Source organism: Schizophyllum commune, assembly GCF_000143185.2.
Source record: "Schizophyllum commune H4-8 unplaced genomic scaffold SCHCOscaffold_18, whole genome shotgun sequence".
Taxonomy (NCBI): Eukaryota; Fungi; Basidiomycota; class Agaricomycetes; order Agaricales; family Schizophyllaceae; genus Schizophyllum; species Schizophyllum commune.
The window spans coordinates 514,018-527,346 of NW_026089555.1; the positions used below are offsets into that span (position 1 = coordinate 514,018).

At 57.7% G+C, this 13,329-nt stretch overlaps 5 protein-coding genes and 1 non-coding gene across 6 annotated transcripts; 2 read left to right on the plus strand and 4 right to left on the minus strand.

Moving 5' to 3' along the window:
- Positions 1-10: 10 nt before the first annotated feature.
- On the minus strand, positions 11-2,767 carry SCHCODRAFT_02754043 (carbohydrate esterase family 15 protein; the record flags this gene model as incomplete). The annotated part of the gene is made up of 4 exons (XM_003026243.2): positions 11-1,097; positions 1,146-1,492; positions 1,543-1,622; positions 2,739-2,767. The coding sequence occupies 4 exons, from the start codon at positions 2,765-2,767 to the stop codon at positions 318-320; spliced, it is 1,236 nt and encodes a 411-aa protein (XP_003026289.2). The 3' UTR covers positions 11-317.
- On the minus strand, positions 2,444-2,541 carry SCHCODRAFT_t285. Its single transcript has one exon. It is a non-coding gene; the product is annotated as a tRNA-Leu (tRNA).
- A 312-nt stretch (positions 2,768-3,079) lies between the features above and the next one.
- Positions 3,080-5,243, plus strand: SCHCODRAFT_02645968 (thioredoxin-domain-containing protein). Its single transcript, XM_003026156.2, has 5 exons — positions 3,080-3,461; positions 3,509-4,137; positions 4,186-4,749; positions 4,799-4,939; positions 5,004-5,243. Exons 1-5 carry the CDS (start codon positions 3,191-3,193, stop codon positions 5,175-5,177), a joined length of 1,779 nt encoding a protein of 592 aa, XP_003026202.2. The 5' UTR covers positions 3,080-3,190; the 3' UTR covers positions 5,178-5,243.
- Positions 5,244-5,746: 503 nt separating this feature from the next.
- Positions 5,747-6,227, minus strand: SCHCODRAFT_02645971 (uncharacterized protein). The gene has a single exon (XM_050346472.1). The coding sequence runs from the start codon at positions 6,220-6,222 to the stop codon at positions 5,797-5,799; it is 426 nt and encodes a 141-aa protein (XP_050196980.1). The 5' UTR covers positions 6,223-6,227; the 3' UTR covers positions 5,747-5,796.
- On the minus strand, positions 6,143-9,233 carry SCHCODRAFT_01184284 (P-loop containing nucleoside triphosphate hydrolase protein; the record flags this gene model as incomplete). The annotated part of the gene is made up of 7 exons (XM_003026244.2): positions 6,143-6,509; positions 6,583-6,726; positions 6,772-7,532; positions 7,582-8,008; positions 8,065-8,703; positions 8,759-8,875; positions 8,901-9,233. The coding sequence occupies 7 exons, from the start codon at positions 9,231-9,233 to the stop codon at positions 6,351-6,353; spliced, it is 2,580 nt and encodes an 859-aa protein (XP_003026290.1). The 3' UTR covers positions 6,143-6,350.
- A 573-nt stretch (positions 9,234-9,806) lies between these two features.
- On the plus strand, positions 9,807-13,162 carry SCHCODRAFT_02522024 (uncharacterized protein; the record flags this gene model as incomplete). Its single annotated transcript, XM_050343483.1, has 6 exons — positions 9,807-10,406; positions 10,460-10,922; positions 10,984-12,094; positions 12,143-12,242; positions 12,296-12,740; positions 12,798-13,162. 6 exons carry the CDS (start codon positions 9,807-9,809, stop codon positions 13,160-13,162), a joined length of 3,084 nt encoding a protein of 1,027 aa, XP_050196981.1.
- Between the last annotated feature and the right edge of the window lie 167 nt (positions 13,163-13,329).

Sequence of the window (13,329 nt, forward strand, 5' to 3'; positions counted from 1 at the left end):
ATCGAGTCTGGCTTTGCTTTCGACACGAGTGCGTTGCGCCTATGGGCCAGAAATGTGCTGTATATCGCAAGGACTTGAAAGACCAGCAAGGTTATCTCATTGCGGGCGAGGGTGGCGGAGCCCAGGGGTGACGGAATTCTTGTGGAAGACGCGCAAGTACGACCCACGCACGTTGGGAAGAGAACCCAATCAATTCTGAACGATCTTTTGTTATCGCTACACCGACCCAGATACATGCAATAACCGACTTTACCCAACGAGAATGAAAATACAAGCGACCCGTATACATCTGCAGAGCGCGAAACATCACCAATCCTTCAGTTAAGTGTCGGTGTCTCCCAGTTGATCCACTGGCTCTCGCTCCAGGTGACACCATTGAACTGGTTGTTGCTCTCGAAGTAGTCGGTGCTGACGTCCTGACCGAGCAAGAACTTGTTGATGAAAGCGTTCAGCGAGCCGTCGAGCTGCGATGGCCACTGGCAGTGCGAGTGCCCGCCGACCTGCTCGAAGCCGTGGTTCTCCGGCACGCCCAGCGCCTCGTACACCGCGTGCGCCGCCGTCATGCACCCGAAGCTGCTCATCCCGCTGAGCCACACGTAGTCCGTGTTCGCGTACGAGATGAGCCCGCGCGGCGCGACGAGCGCCGCCAGCAAGTGGTGGTCGTACGGCAGCGAGTCGAGGTTGTTCACGTACTGGTCGAACCCGGCCGAGAACCAGCAGTTCTCGCCGACGATCTCCGTCGCGGTCTGCACCTGCGAGCCCTGCTGCTCCTCGTAGCGCGAGAGGCGCCAGCACGCGTCGCCGCCGGAGCCGGACTCCTGCGGGAGCGTGAGCGCGACGCGCGGCTCGAGCGCGCCGGCCATGAGCGCGCCCTTGCCGTTGCGGGAGCAGCCGGTGACGCCGACCGCGGCGGGGTTCAGCTTGGCGTCCGGCGTCGACTCGATGGCGTCGATGATGCGGCTGACGCCCCAGGCCCAGGCGGTCATCGCGCTCGCGTTCGAGCTGCTGCCGTAGAGATCGTAGAAGAGACCTTGGCCGCGGCTGGACGTGGAGTCTTGCTTTCCCATGGCCGAGTTCTGGAAGGACAGCGTCGCGACCTAGCAGAAGGTCAGCAAATGCCAGATGATGAACAGGCAAGTACTCACATTGCTAGGAATCGGCAGACTGGGGAACTCATACGCGATGATGACCGGCCAGCCCTCCGCAGGCGCAGTACCAGACGGATAGGTGATTGAGTTGTTGAACGTGATGGACTTGCCGCCGTAGCTGACCTGTACAGAGAGCGAGTTGCCCGACGCCGTGCCAGTGACGCTCTCCGGCTCCGGCGGTGCTGCGCCGGACTCGTAGCCCTGGATGAGCGCCAGAATCTGCGAGCGTCGGCACTCCCAGTCCTCTGCCGTCGTGACGGGCGAGCCATCGTTGAAGGTGAAGGGGTCAGGCAGCGCAGAGTTGCTGTAGCCAGAGACCGTGGCCGGCGTGTCGCAGTCCTGCGCTATACCATCCGTCAGTTACGGTGCATAATGACGAACTATCGAACCATACCTGAGGCGACGTTCGCGAAGGCGGCGATGGCGAGGAGAGCAGCAGACAACTTCATGGCGGACGACGGTTTGCTACCAGCACTGCAGACGACATAGTCCCCTCGTCGCGCTATATATCAGCGGAGAGAAAGATGCATAGAACGGACCCCAGCAGACCGAGGCGCTACCGGAGGAATGCTTGTATAGCACGCGAGATCGAGGAGGTGCGCTAGAATTCCGGTCGTTTGGGCAACGGCCCGCGAGGTCCCGCTACCCAGCCCCGCAGGATCGTCGGTGGAACAGAATATAGTTTGGCGGGGAAGAGTACATAGTATGACCCATCGAAGCCTGCTCCGCCTGATCTCGACGGGCTGACTCTGTTTCCTCGACCATCGACGCAGATCGTGGTCATGCGTGATGGCGTATAGAAGTGCCGGTCAATTTTCGGGACGGATGAGCGCAAAGGTAGACTCGGAGGCGTGTGCAGGTAACGAGATGTTCATAGCGATGGAGATTTTGGGATAGAATGTCGCTCGCCAAGACTGTGACTTGACTATAGATTCAAAGTATCCGTCAACGGGCACATGGGAGTAGCAGCGGAAAAACTGGTAAACTCGAGGCGGAAACGGAGCGCCGTAAGCTGGTCATGGAGGAGAGCGGTAGAATTCGGACTTGCATAGGTTTTCAACCATCGACGGGTAGCCCGCACGTAAATGTCCGGGACAAAGAGGTGATCAATGTCGGTCACGTCTTGGTCAAAATTATCTTTGAGCCCAAAAGGCTTTGCGTATTGACCATTCGCACAGAGACCTTGCAGTACTTTCGAAGACACTCAGGCTTCTGATCTGATATCGCAGATATGTGATGATCATGTTCGCGGGCGCGCAGTTTATGCAAAAAGTACAGAAAGAGCACTTGAGCATTGGTATCAGTGGGGTTCGAACCCACGCGACGAAACCGTCACCAGGAAACAGAGCAGGGCTCTTAAATCTGGCGCCTTAGACCACTCGGCCATGATACCTGCCCATTTGATTGTCCTCATTACAATCCAACCCGTTGACACGTCTCTCATCAATCCTCGCGAGGATTGGCAATGTTGCATATGCTGAAGGTCGCGACTCGGCGCTGAGTACGGTCATATCGCTCCCAATCAAGTACATTCATTAGAAAATTGTACCAACGACTCGACGACCACTGGATTCACTGTCCTCGCGTCACCATATGTTCACAGTGCGATATTCGGGCATGGCAAGTCGCAGAGTAGCTGCTAAGATTTGCCTGGACCTGATGTGAGTCGCAAGGCAATCTCCATTCAAGTATCTGAACCCGATGCGCGAAGTTGAACTTGTCACGTGAAGTCACGTTGGCACCTGAAGCGACGTGTCGTTCATGGTCTTGAAGCCGGCTCGAAAGCACGCTATAGACTTTGCTCAAGTCACAAGAGCTAGCTGCATAGATAGAAGGCCGTACATGGATGCGAAGAGTTGTACAGTACGGGTTGAGTCGCATTTCGCATGCCTTGCCAGACTTCGGTAAATTCCGAGAACCATCAGGCGTCTGCCAATGCCACGAAGATCATCTTCACTCCCTACCTCATCCCTGGAAATACCGTCTCGTGGTTTGTGTGGCTCGAGCTGGTCCTCTGAGCATACCCCCGTATATCAGCCACCATGCGCGGCATGCTCCTTTCCCTTTACGCCCTGGCGCTTTCGCTCGCGCCACTGGTTTCCGCCGCTCTGTCCATGCCCGAGGAGCCTCTGACGCCCGACAACTTCAAGTCAACCATCAAAGACGGTCTCTGGTTCATTGAGCACTTCTCCCCATATTGCGGGCACTGCAAGCACTTCTTCCCGACGTGGCAGCAGCTCGTGAAGGACGTAGCGAACGATCCGGCACAACCGCCTGTGTACCTGGCGCAGGTGAATTGCGCGGTCAATGGAGGTGCGTGGAAGAGACCATGCTCAATTCATCATCTTATCCCCCCGAAGATCTATGCAATGCGAACGGCGTACGGGGCTACCCCCAGCTCAACATGTTCTACAACGGAGAGTCGGTCGAGCAGTTCCGCGAAGCACGCGAGCTTGACATCCTCAAGGCCTTCATCCAAAAGCATCGTGACGCACACCAAGAAGATGCCAAATCTCCTCCCTCACCACCTCCCACCGAAGAGGCACCTGCACCAGTGGTCCTCAACCCCACCGGCACGGTTCTCGTCGCCGACGACAAGATCCTCCCCTCCGCCCTTGCCCTCGGTCCTGCGTTCATCAAGTTCTACGCGCCCTGGTGCGGCCACTGCAAGAAGCTTGCGCCTACCTGGGACCTTCTCGCGCAGCACATGCAGAACCGCCTGACGATCGCCGAGGTCGACTGCGAAGCGCACCCTGCGCTGTGCAAGTCGTACAACGTGAACGGATATCCGACGCTCGTGTACGTGAACCAGGCGGGCGTGCGCTCCGAGTACAACTCGGGGCGCAAGCTTGAGCAGTTGATCGCGTTCGTGGAGAAGGCGAGCGCACCCGCGGTGGTCGCGATCAAGCCCGACGAGCTTGAGACGCGCGTGAAGGAGGACGATGTCGCGTACTTACTCCTCCACCCTGCAGACGATACATCCATCATCGTAAGTCCTTCTTACTCCGTCCTCATCACTTACTGACCCCCCTCGCAGTCCACCGTCGCCCAAGCCGCCTCTCCCCTCCTCGGCTCTCCCCGCATCTACACCTCCCCCACCACTATCTTCCTCTCCCGCTTCCACATCCCCTCCTCCGCAAAGTGGGCCATCCTCGCCCTCAAGGACCACGACGCACTCACGCCCACCTCCGTCTTCTACGGCACCGCTACGACAGAGCTCTCCTCCGCGGAGACTGCCGCCCTCAGCCGCTGGCTCCTCGCGAACCGCCTCCCGACGGTCACCGAGCTTACACAGGACAGCTTCCAGGGCGTGATGAACGCGCCACAGAACCCGCTCGTCGTGATCGCGGCAGCGCACGGGAAGGCGACGCGCGAGCGGGTGCAGGAGCGCTTGCGGGACCTCGCAGCGAAGTGGCGCGCAAGGACGGCGGGTACGGGGCGCGCGGGGGCAAAGGACGCGACGGACTTGAACGGTCGGGAGATCGTGTTCACGTCCATGGATGCAGAGCGGTGGGGAGACTGGATTAAGAGCATGTATGGCATTAAGGAGACGAAGGTGAAGGATCTCGACGACGTTCCGGTGGTCATCGCCGACCACAAGGTGAGAGTTATTTCCTGTGATCTGCTGCTTATGCTCACCCCCACTTCAGAACCTCATCTACTACGATGACGACGGCCACGGCTCCTCTCTTCACCTCAGCGCCTCGTCACTGCTGCCCGCGATCGAGGCGGCTGCATCAGGCAAGCTCTCGCCCAAGAACTCGGAGAACTTCCTCGAACGCATGGCAAGAGTGAGTCTTTTTTTCTCAGCCTTGGACCCCGCTCCGCATTGCCGTGTCTCACCTTACCCTACAGTACGTCAACGCCAAAATCACCTCCGCCGAGTCGTATATCGTCGAGCACCCAGGGCACCTCGTGTTCATCGTCGTCGCTGCGGTAGGCATGGTAGGCTGGGTAGTGAAGCGCGTCGTACTCGACGCTCCCGGAGACGAGTATGGGTACAATCAGAAGGGCAGGAGAGTAGATTAATGTGTATGTTGGTGTTGGGTTATACTCTAGACCTATTTATTGGCAACATGAGAAGATCTGAAGAGCAGTGAAGAGACTCCAGCACATTCAGCACTGAAAGTTCTCTATCAGGATTTGGAACACTGTTGAGCTCAGGGCTCCAAGTATGGAGGCTAGGGGACGTGTGCTTTCTTCTGCGCAGCTGTTGCACTCAGTTCGTAGCTTCTGCACTTCATCTCGAATGCGAGCGAGAGGCGCCCTATGGTTGTAAATTCTGGACAAAAACCGTGGTTAGTGAATCAGTAAGCAGTAGTGATTCGAGCGCTTGCCTCGATCACTACTGCTTTCGTTCTAGACTCGTGAACCAGTTTCCGCTCGCAGCCGCGGTCCATCACTGGTTTGGCAGGTGCACATGGGAGAAGACAAATGGACCGCGAGCTTGCGAGCGGACTGGGCACACCCGTGCAGCAAGTCACAAAAGGGGTCAGGACCCCTGCCTGACTTCGTGATATACGCGTCGCAGAGCCACAACGAGGAGTAGCGCGTCATGTACAGACCCGACTCGTATCCCACATATATGCACAAGTAGATAACATGATGGCATGCATTAGAGTATTCTGGGGAAAGGCAATACAGGACACTACGAGACAGAGCGGGAGCCGTGCAAACCCCGGGCGCATGCACAAATGACGGTGGCGCGCTGGACGACATCGACAATACGGGTCTGCCCATGGCTGAGCACGACACGCACCTTGCCGGACACCATTGTCTGGTCTATCCAGCATGCGCCACCGAGCTGGCTAACGATGCACTTGCTCGCTAAAGTGACGGCGTCGAGTTTGAGTGAAGCACCGTGAGCGGGTGCGTAATCGACGATCTGCATGACGGGCTGTTCGAAGAAAGCCGTCATGGCCAAACTCGACGGCGCCGCGGACGGACGCGTATACCATCCGCCTCGCGAAGATGCAGATGGTGGCGGAGGGCGATGGTGCTCGAGTGTTGACGATGTTGGCCGGTCCGTAAAATAAGGTGGTGCGTGATGATGAGAGGTGTCCGGGGAGGCCATATATTCGCGCTGCGACACAGGTGTCACAAGTGTCCCTAGCTGCGTGCCGCGAGCTAGAGACTGCCGGTGAGCTGACGAAGGGGGCGTAGGGAGAGCGTGTTGAGATGTACTGGAGTGGTGGAATGTGCTCATGGACGGCGTTGAGCTTTGTTGCCAAGTAGGGGGCGGGTAAGCTTCTCGTCGGGGACGCAGATCCGCGGGACCGTCGCTCTGGTCGCGTTCGACACGAGCACGGAGGAATTGTGATGCTGATGGGTATCCCGAAAAGCGGTAGGCGGCGGCCCGCGCTGCATGAGAGTCGGCGTCGTCGCGGACATGCGCCGCAAGAGGCGGCGGAGGATGAGCTCGTGCGTAAGGTACCGCAAGCCCGTCATGCATGGCTGCTTGTGCGCCGGTGGAGCAACGATCGGGGGCGGGAGCGATTGGGCGAGCAGTAGGCGGGCCACCCGCCAATGATTCCTGCTGCGCGTTCGAGGTGGCAGCAGTTGGGGGCTGCAGGACCTTCTAAAAGTCAGCAAAGCAGAACTTCACGTATAGCCCTCCACGTACCTCATTCATACGGCCCCCAACTGCCCTAGAGGGCGCGGCACCCTCTTCTGCCACCTTTTGTTTCTTGGTGCCGCGCATATCGTCGATAGGGCCTCCACGCATCCGTCCGCGCTTCGTAGATGAAGCCGCTTCGCTCGCCGACACACCTTCTCCAGCGACGTGCGGCACCTCACGAGGCTTCGGCGCTCCCCGCTTCCTCTTCGGTTTCGCTGGGTCATTGGCAGTCTTCGTGCCGGCGCGTTTGCGGGTGTTCGCTGGAGCAGTCCCGCCTCTACCGGACCTCAGCGCGTCGGGAGCGGAGACGGTGCTTTGGGGCGGTTGATCGACTGGTTCCGTGCATGCTGAGAGGTCGGCGGACGGGATCTGCGTAGGGGGAATGGGAAGGGAGGCGTCGTCGTCGTGATGGTGGGAGCTCTGGTCAACCACGTAATCGACAAGTTGCTGACCAAATTTGTCCCAAAACAGCCACTGGGACTTCAGCAACTTCCTCGCGTGTTGCTGCATGTTATCGCGCTTCAGGATCGCCATCTTGTCCACGATGTACGTCGGCAGGAAGCACTCGGGCCCCATCGAACACTCGGCATGCCCACGCTCGCACATGTCCTCCCTCCAGTCATCGATGGCATGCCACAGCTCGGCCGACTTGGAGGCCTCGTAAGCGAGTTTTGGCTCAGCCGCAACACCCGAGGCCTTCTTCCTAGCGCGGACAAGGTCGAGGAGCTCCGGATTGCAGATGTCGCAGCACGGTACGGTCGGACGAGCTAGATATATAGTCAATACAAGTTCTCTGCAAGCACTTTCTCTACGCACCGGGACTGGGATTGTTGAAGACCTCATTCAGTACTAAGCGGCGGCAGCCCTTCGTCTGCACAAAATGATACATCCCTTCCGTCTCGTCGTCTGGCTCGATCGGCAACTGCGTCCAGGTCGAGAGCGGGAAGGAATCTTTACCGTTATGAGCGCCTCGGCCACGGCCGTGAGCCTTGGCATATACCCTCGTCTCTTTAGTCGACAGGGTTGGCGGCTTGACAACTCGACGGGCATTGGCGGTCGCTCTGTCGTCCGCCTCATCTGCCTCGACCGCAATGACTTTATTATAAGCCGCTGACTCGACGAGCAAAACCGCATAGCCCGCCAATGATGCTCGCACCGCACGCCCTGCGCGCTGCATGAACATAGATAGCTTCTCCGTCGTTCTCCACTGAATGATCCAGATGATGTCTGGCATGTTGCAACCCTTAAATGCGCGGATGAGATCGTTGCGAGCGAAGCAATATAGTTCTGTATACTTACCATACCAGCTGCATCCGTGCAGACTAGGATACGGATGATGCCCTGTCGGAAAAGATCCATGGCTAAATCGCGGTAGCCCTCGCTCTGGACCGCGTTGAAGGGGCGCACGGCGCTGTGTAGGTGCTCAGGAAGTAGGGAGTGTAGGTGCTGAATGATCTCTTGACCCGTGGTGATGTTGTCGGCATATATCCAGGTTTTTGGTATATCCTCTGCCCGGGAGACATTCGCTGGGATGACGAAGTCCAAGTCGTTGTACGTGTTCATGGGATGGTGCATCGCTCGCACGATCAGGGAGACGTTGGGCCTGTCGTTGCCTATATTGAGATGGAGGTATGGTCGAGGCGGGGAACGGCTGAGTTGGAGGGTGTCTACGACCGTGCGAATGACCCGCGAAGTCAAAGTCGCGGAGAGGGCAATGATCGGAGTGTCGCGCGGGAGGAAAGCACGAATGAAACCGATGCTGCCATAGCATTTGCGGAATTCCGCACCCCAGAACGAGATACAGTGCGCTTCGTCCACGATCACGGAGTAGACACGGCTGGTGAAGCGCTGATTGCGCAACACGCAGTCCGTGAACGGCTTCGACGCGAGCATCTCCGGCGATAGCAAGACGACACAAAAGTCGCCGTTCAGGATGCGCTATATGGGATCCGATTAGTGCTCAAGGAAAAGAAAGAATGCCGAAGGGACTCACCTTCAGCTGAGAGGTCCCCTTGATGTCCACTGAGCTCTTAGAGCTGTTGAGCGCTGTTGCGCTTACTCCATAGTCCTTTTCGAAGCTTTTGGCCTGTAGCCGCATAAGCGGGATCACCTGCGAGACTGACAGGACCACGCACCATCTCGTTCATCAACGCTATCAAGGGAGAGACCATGAGTGTCGTCCTCCCCGCGTTCTTCTCCAAGACGTAGGGGGCGCTAGCCACCAGAGTCTTTCCCGAACCTGTCGGCGCCTGGCATACTGCGTCTTGACCTTCCTCTTGAGCCTGCGCAAGCCGAAGTTGAAAGTCTCGCGGGTCAAGTCCATGAAGTTGCTGATCCCGTATCCGCTCTCGAAGCTCGGCTAGCTGAGTCTGAGTCATCGGCCCATGGGTTGGAGGGGGATCGGCGGCAGCCTGCGTTTGCAGACGTTCAGCGCGATGCGCCGACGAGGGAGGCTGTGTAGGCGCCATGACGAAGGGGGGAGGAGGCGAAGGTCCAAAAAAGGAATTCAAGATAAGGGGCCGACGATCGCTCAGTCCGCGCCGTCATATCCCCTCCTAAATTCGTGTACAGGTAGCCATTTACCTACGAGAATAGTCAGTGTTGCCCTTGCTGCAAAGAAAATACAAGCTAACCTATGGCTCTACAGCCAATGGCAGACCCACCGCCCCCATTATCGCCTCTCACTCCGGTATCCGATGCCCATGAGCCGTTCCCTGAACCTCCACCTTGGCCTCCTCCTGTATCCCCTCGCCTGCCACCCAGTTCGCCGCCACGATCTTCTCCCTATCAGTTCAGAGGCATATTGAGAAGCGCACCATACACAATACCACAAGGCTCAGACGACGAGGACATGAGCCTGCCACCTTCGCGTGAGTCAGCTATCATGCTGGAGCGATTAAAATCTAATGAACGGGTCAGCAACTCCGAGACGCGCCCAGCCTCAAGCCCTGCCAGCTCGCCCTCCATCGCCTCGCGCTCCTCGAGCTGGTCTTCGACAAACTCCCCCGAAGTACAGAGGGCGCGCTCTCAATGCCCACGGGATGTACGACTCCTCGCCTGTGCTTGACACCAGAGACTCCCGACGAAAAGCTGCTCAGAACGCACGAGACGAAGCTCAAATGCGGCGCGAGGAGCAGGCGGCAGCGGAGGCCGAGCAGGCGGCGCGTCTTGCCGAGGCCGTACGGGAGGCGAAGTTGGCGGCCATCGAAAATGCATTGGATTGCCTTACGCGAGGAGGCGCGAGCCTGGGAGATCTTCTTCTGCACGTCTTTGGCGAGGGCCGTGATCACAAATGGCGCTGGTGGAACTTCTTCAAGGAGACATCTGTGGTCGATAATGTGATTAGTGCGATGGCGTCGAAGCACTACAACTTACCACGGGCGCGCGCGAAAGCAGAGGGTGCTATGCTCAACGTGATCGTGCACACCGTCGAACATGAGGCGCGGCGCATCACTCGCGCTGGCACCCTTCGTCCTCCGAAGGAGGTGGACGAGAACTTCGTCCTGGGATTTAAATTCCACGGCCTCGTCGATACTATCCTTCCCCAATGTCCAACGATTGCGAGGCTTCTGCTTGGTATCTGTCAAACAAGGAGGCAGACCAAGGACTGTACGCTGGAGAAGCTAGATCACAAGCGATTCGTGAGTCATCTATTTAGCGAACCTCTCGTAGACATGCTTACCTTGACTCGCAGCTAACCGCCATCTACGCCGCGCTGCTTCTAGGTGAACGAAGTCAGTATAACTCGTGGTTTCGCCACGTCTTCGGCCTCTACCTGTATTCCCAGGGCGCATCTCGCCAGTTGATCACTGTGTTAAATCACCTGGGAATCAGTATGAGCTACGTCACAATAGTAGGACGAGGCGGAAATCTCGGTGCGGTGCCCGAGCGACCAGAGGTCGCCGCGCAAGATGGTACTGAGGAAGAGGCAGTGGAAGGTGCACCTACATCAGCATCCATCAACGACGGACTTCCGAATACAGCAAGACCTCTCCGAGACCTGCGTCAGCAAGCTGCGAAGCCGGGAACACTGCAGTCACTCTCACTTCAGATGCGGGAGAAAGCGAGGGAGATGGCGAGGAACTCGGACTTCATGGTGGTCTACGACAACATCAATATGATGTGGAGGGTCGCCGAGCAGATACTGGGGCGTACCGGTAAGTCCTAGAGCGGCCATGGTTGTCGATCCTTGACCATCATTGCTGACTTGTACTGCAGACTCGATGGAGAGCGGGACTTGTGCAACGGCCATGCCACTGCACGATGCAGACCCGAAGCACCTTGACCCTGCAGTGTTCTATCAGCACTTCGATGACGCTGAAAAGCTCGAGGCCACGGACCTGATGCACACAGAGGAATACAAGGCCCAACTGCGCCGGAACCTGGTACACACGGTGCTTCGGATTATCGTGCGCCGAGGTGGTGACGCGATGAGGAAGAAGTTCGGGAAGGAGGTTCGGGAAAGCCAGCCGTCGACGTCGTCGAAGATCCCTGTTCACGCCACAAAGATCCATCCGCTCCCGACTATGCACATCGACGAGCAATCAAGGCAGGGGAATGCAGACTTGATCACCGAGATCATGGACGAGCTGGGCCAGGCGACATCAGACACCGAGCGCGCGGACAAGGTTCGTCTTGTAGCCGGAGATCAACTTTCAATGGCGCGCATTCGTGAAGTTGGCGTAGCTCGCGCGGGAAACGACGGCAACGCGGCGTCCCTGCGTCATCTGCTCTTGACGCCTGGTTTCTTCCATTACAAGATGTCCGCCACCGCCGGCTTAATGCAGACGTACCTTGGTACCAAGAACCGCGACCTATCGAACCCTGCATCAATACACGCCCACAATACTCTCCTTCGCCGCAAGCCGCTCACTGCCACGTCCCTTCCTCCGTTTCGCCAATGCCGCGATATTCTCTTCATCTCTGGCGACGCGAGGATCTTGACTGTCCTTCTGAAAGTATCAGGCAAAGCGTCACTCGAGGAATACGCGGCGGATGCGGATATCACCTTCGACGTTCTGCAGCGTCACGCCGAACAGATTGTCGACCAGTACGCAAACCCGGAAGTCGCTCGAAAACTTCGGAGGGCTCGAGACCGTGGCAACGTGGAGGCGGGAGATATGGTCTTCGAGAACGCTGTCCTGTTCCTCCGAGATGTGCTTCTTCTGCGCGAGTTTACGGATGCGATCAAGGGAGGCGACTCGGGCCGTATCATCACTGTGCTCGAGTCCTGGGTGTTCAGCTATCGCGCGCAAGGTCGGCCCCAATACGCGGGGGAAACACTACGCATACTTCACAACTACAAGAAGGTCTGGCCTCCCGGTATTCGGTAAGCACATGTGCGAGACAAGTCCATTGAGATACTCACCAAACACAGTGATATTATGCTGCGAAACTGGCTCGTGAACACGACGGGGAAGCCGAACGCTTTCCTCGAAGTGGACCTCTTGCAGGAGCACCTGAATTATTGGATCAAGGTGAGTCTTGTCGATACCATACGCGTGCGAGGGTACTAATCTGGCGACTGCAGACGTACTTTCAGGCGCACGGGAGCAACGCCTCGTGGGAGTGGTTGGCCACGGTCTCGCCATGTGTTATTGTCCTGCGCTCGCTGGCAAACGAGATCAACGACGCGCTCGGTTCAAAGCAGGGAAAGCGGCACACGGCGCCCGACCTTACCAAAGATATCCACGAACTCATGGCAAGTCTGCAAAAGCACAACGTCTACGAGGTCGTTCCGGGACGTCGATTCGACGCCGACGACTTGAGCCTCGTAGATGATGCCGTGTCTACGGGCTTTGTTAAGCTCATCCAACCGACTGCGAAAGGAACGTCGCCGTTGGACGATTATAACACGGCGTTCACGCGCCTTCAGCGCGCCTACCGCATCACGCCTATTGTGGGCGGTCCGCCGACCTCTTCAGAGGCAACCTCGAGCGAAACCGTATCCTCCAATACCGCATCTGCTCCTTTAGGTGCGTCGTGGCATTTGCAGTACTCGACTGTGTAAGGAGAGGCTTACTTATATGCAGAAACGCGCTCGCGGTCTCCTACTCCGGATGGCAATGATGACACGCCTCGCGGCGTGGATCAGGAGGACAGCGAGGAGACAGGCATCCCCTTCTTGCAGGACGACGCGGGTCTTCCCAACGACGAGAAGGTGCAGGAGTTCGATCTGAACAAATGGTTCGATGATTACGAGTTGAGCGACGATGAGGACGACCTCTTGGATGTAGATGCGGACGGCGAGACGGACCCGGACGCGTTGTCGAACAAGGACTCCGACGTGGAGAGCATCAGCGATGAGGAGGCTGCCTCAAATGCCGCGCCCGGCGAGGGTCTCTCCAGCGACAGCGAGGGCTTCGGTGAGGATCTCGACGCAATTGGATATCACTAGTGAATACTGCTTCGACGGCCTGCAATGTATCGTATATACCACCTAAGTTCCATCTCCAATCGACATCGGGGTCTAAGTAGTACGGGATTCCCCAGTACGAGAAGTGCAGGCGCGCCGCCGCTGGAACACGCTCTTGTTTTCACTAAGTCAGGCAGGGGTCATGACCC

Bases quoted from the DNA above. Each gene is read 5' to 3' on its own strand.
- SCHCODRAFT_02645968 (XM_003026156.2), top strand. From the start codon at position 3,191: ATGCGCGGCATGCTCCTTTCCCTTTACGCCCTGGCGCTTTCGCTCGCG. The intron at 4,138-4,185 runs GTAAGTCCTTCT...CCCCCCTCGCAG, and splicing joins CAGACGATACATCCATCATC to TCCACCGTCGCCCAAGCCGC. The intron at 4,750-4,798 runs GTGAGAGTTATT...CCCCCACTTCAG, and splicing joins TGGTCATCGCCGACCACAAG to AACCTCATCTACTACGATGA.
- SCHCODRAFT_02645971 (XM_050346472.1), bottom strand. From the start codon at position 6,222: ATGGCCTCCCCGGACACCTCTCATCATCACGCACCACCTTATTTTACG.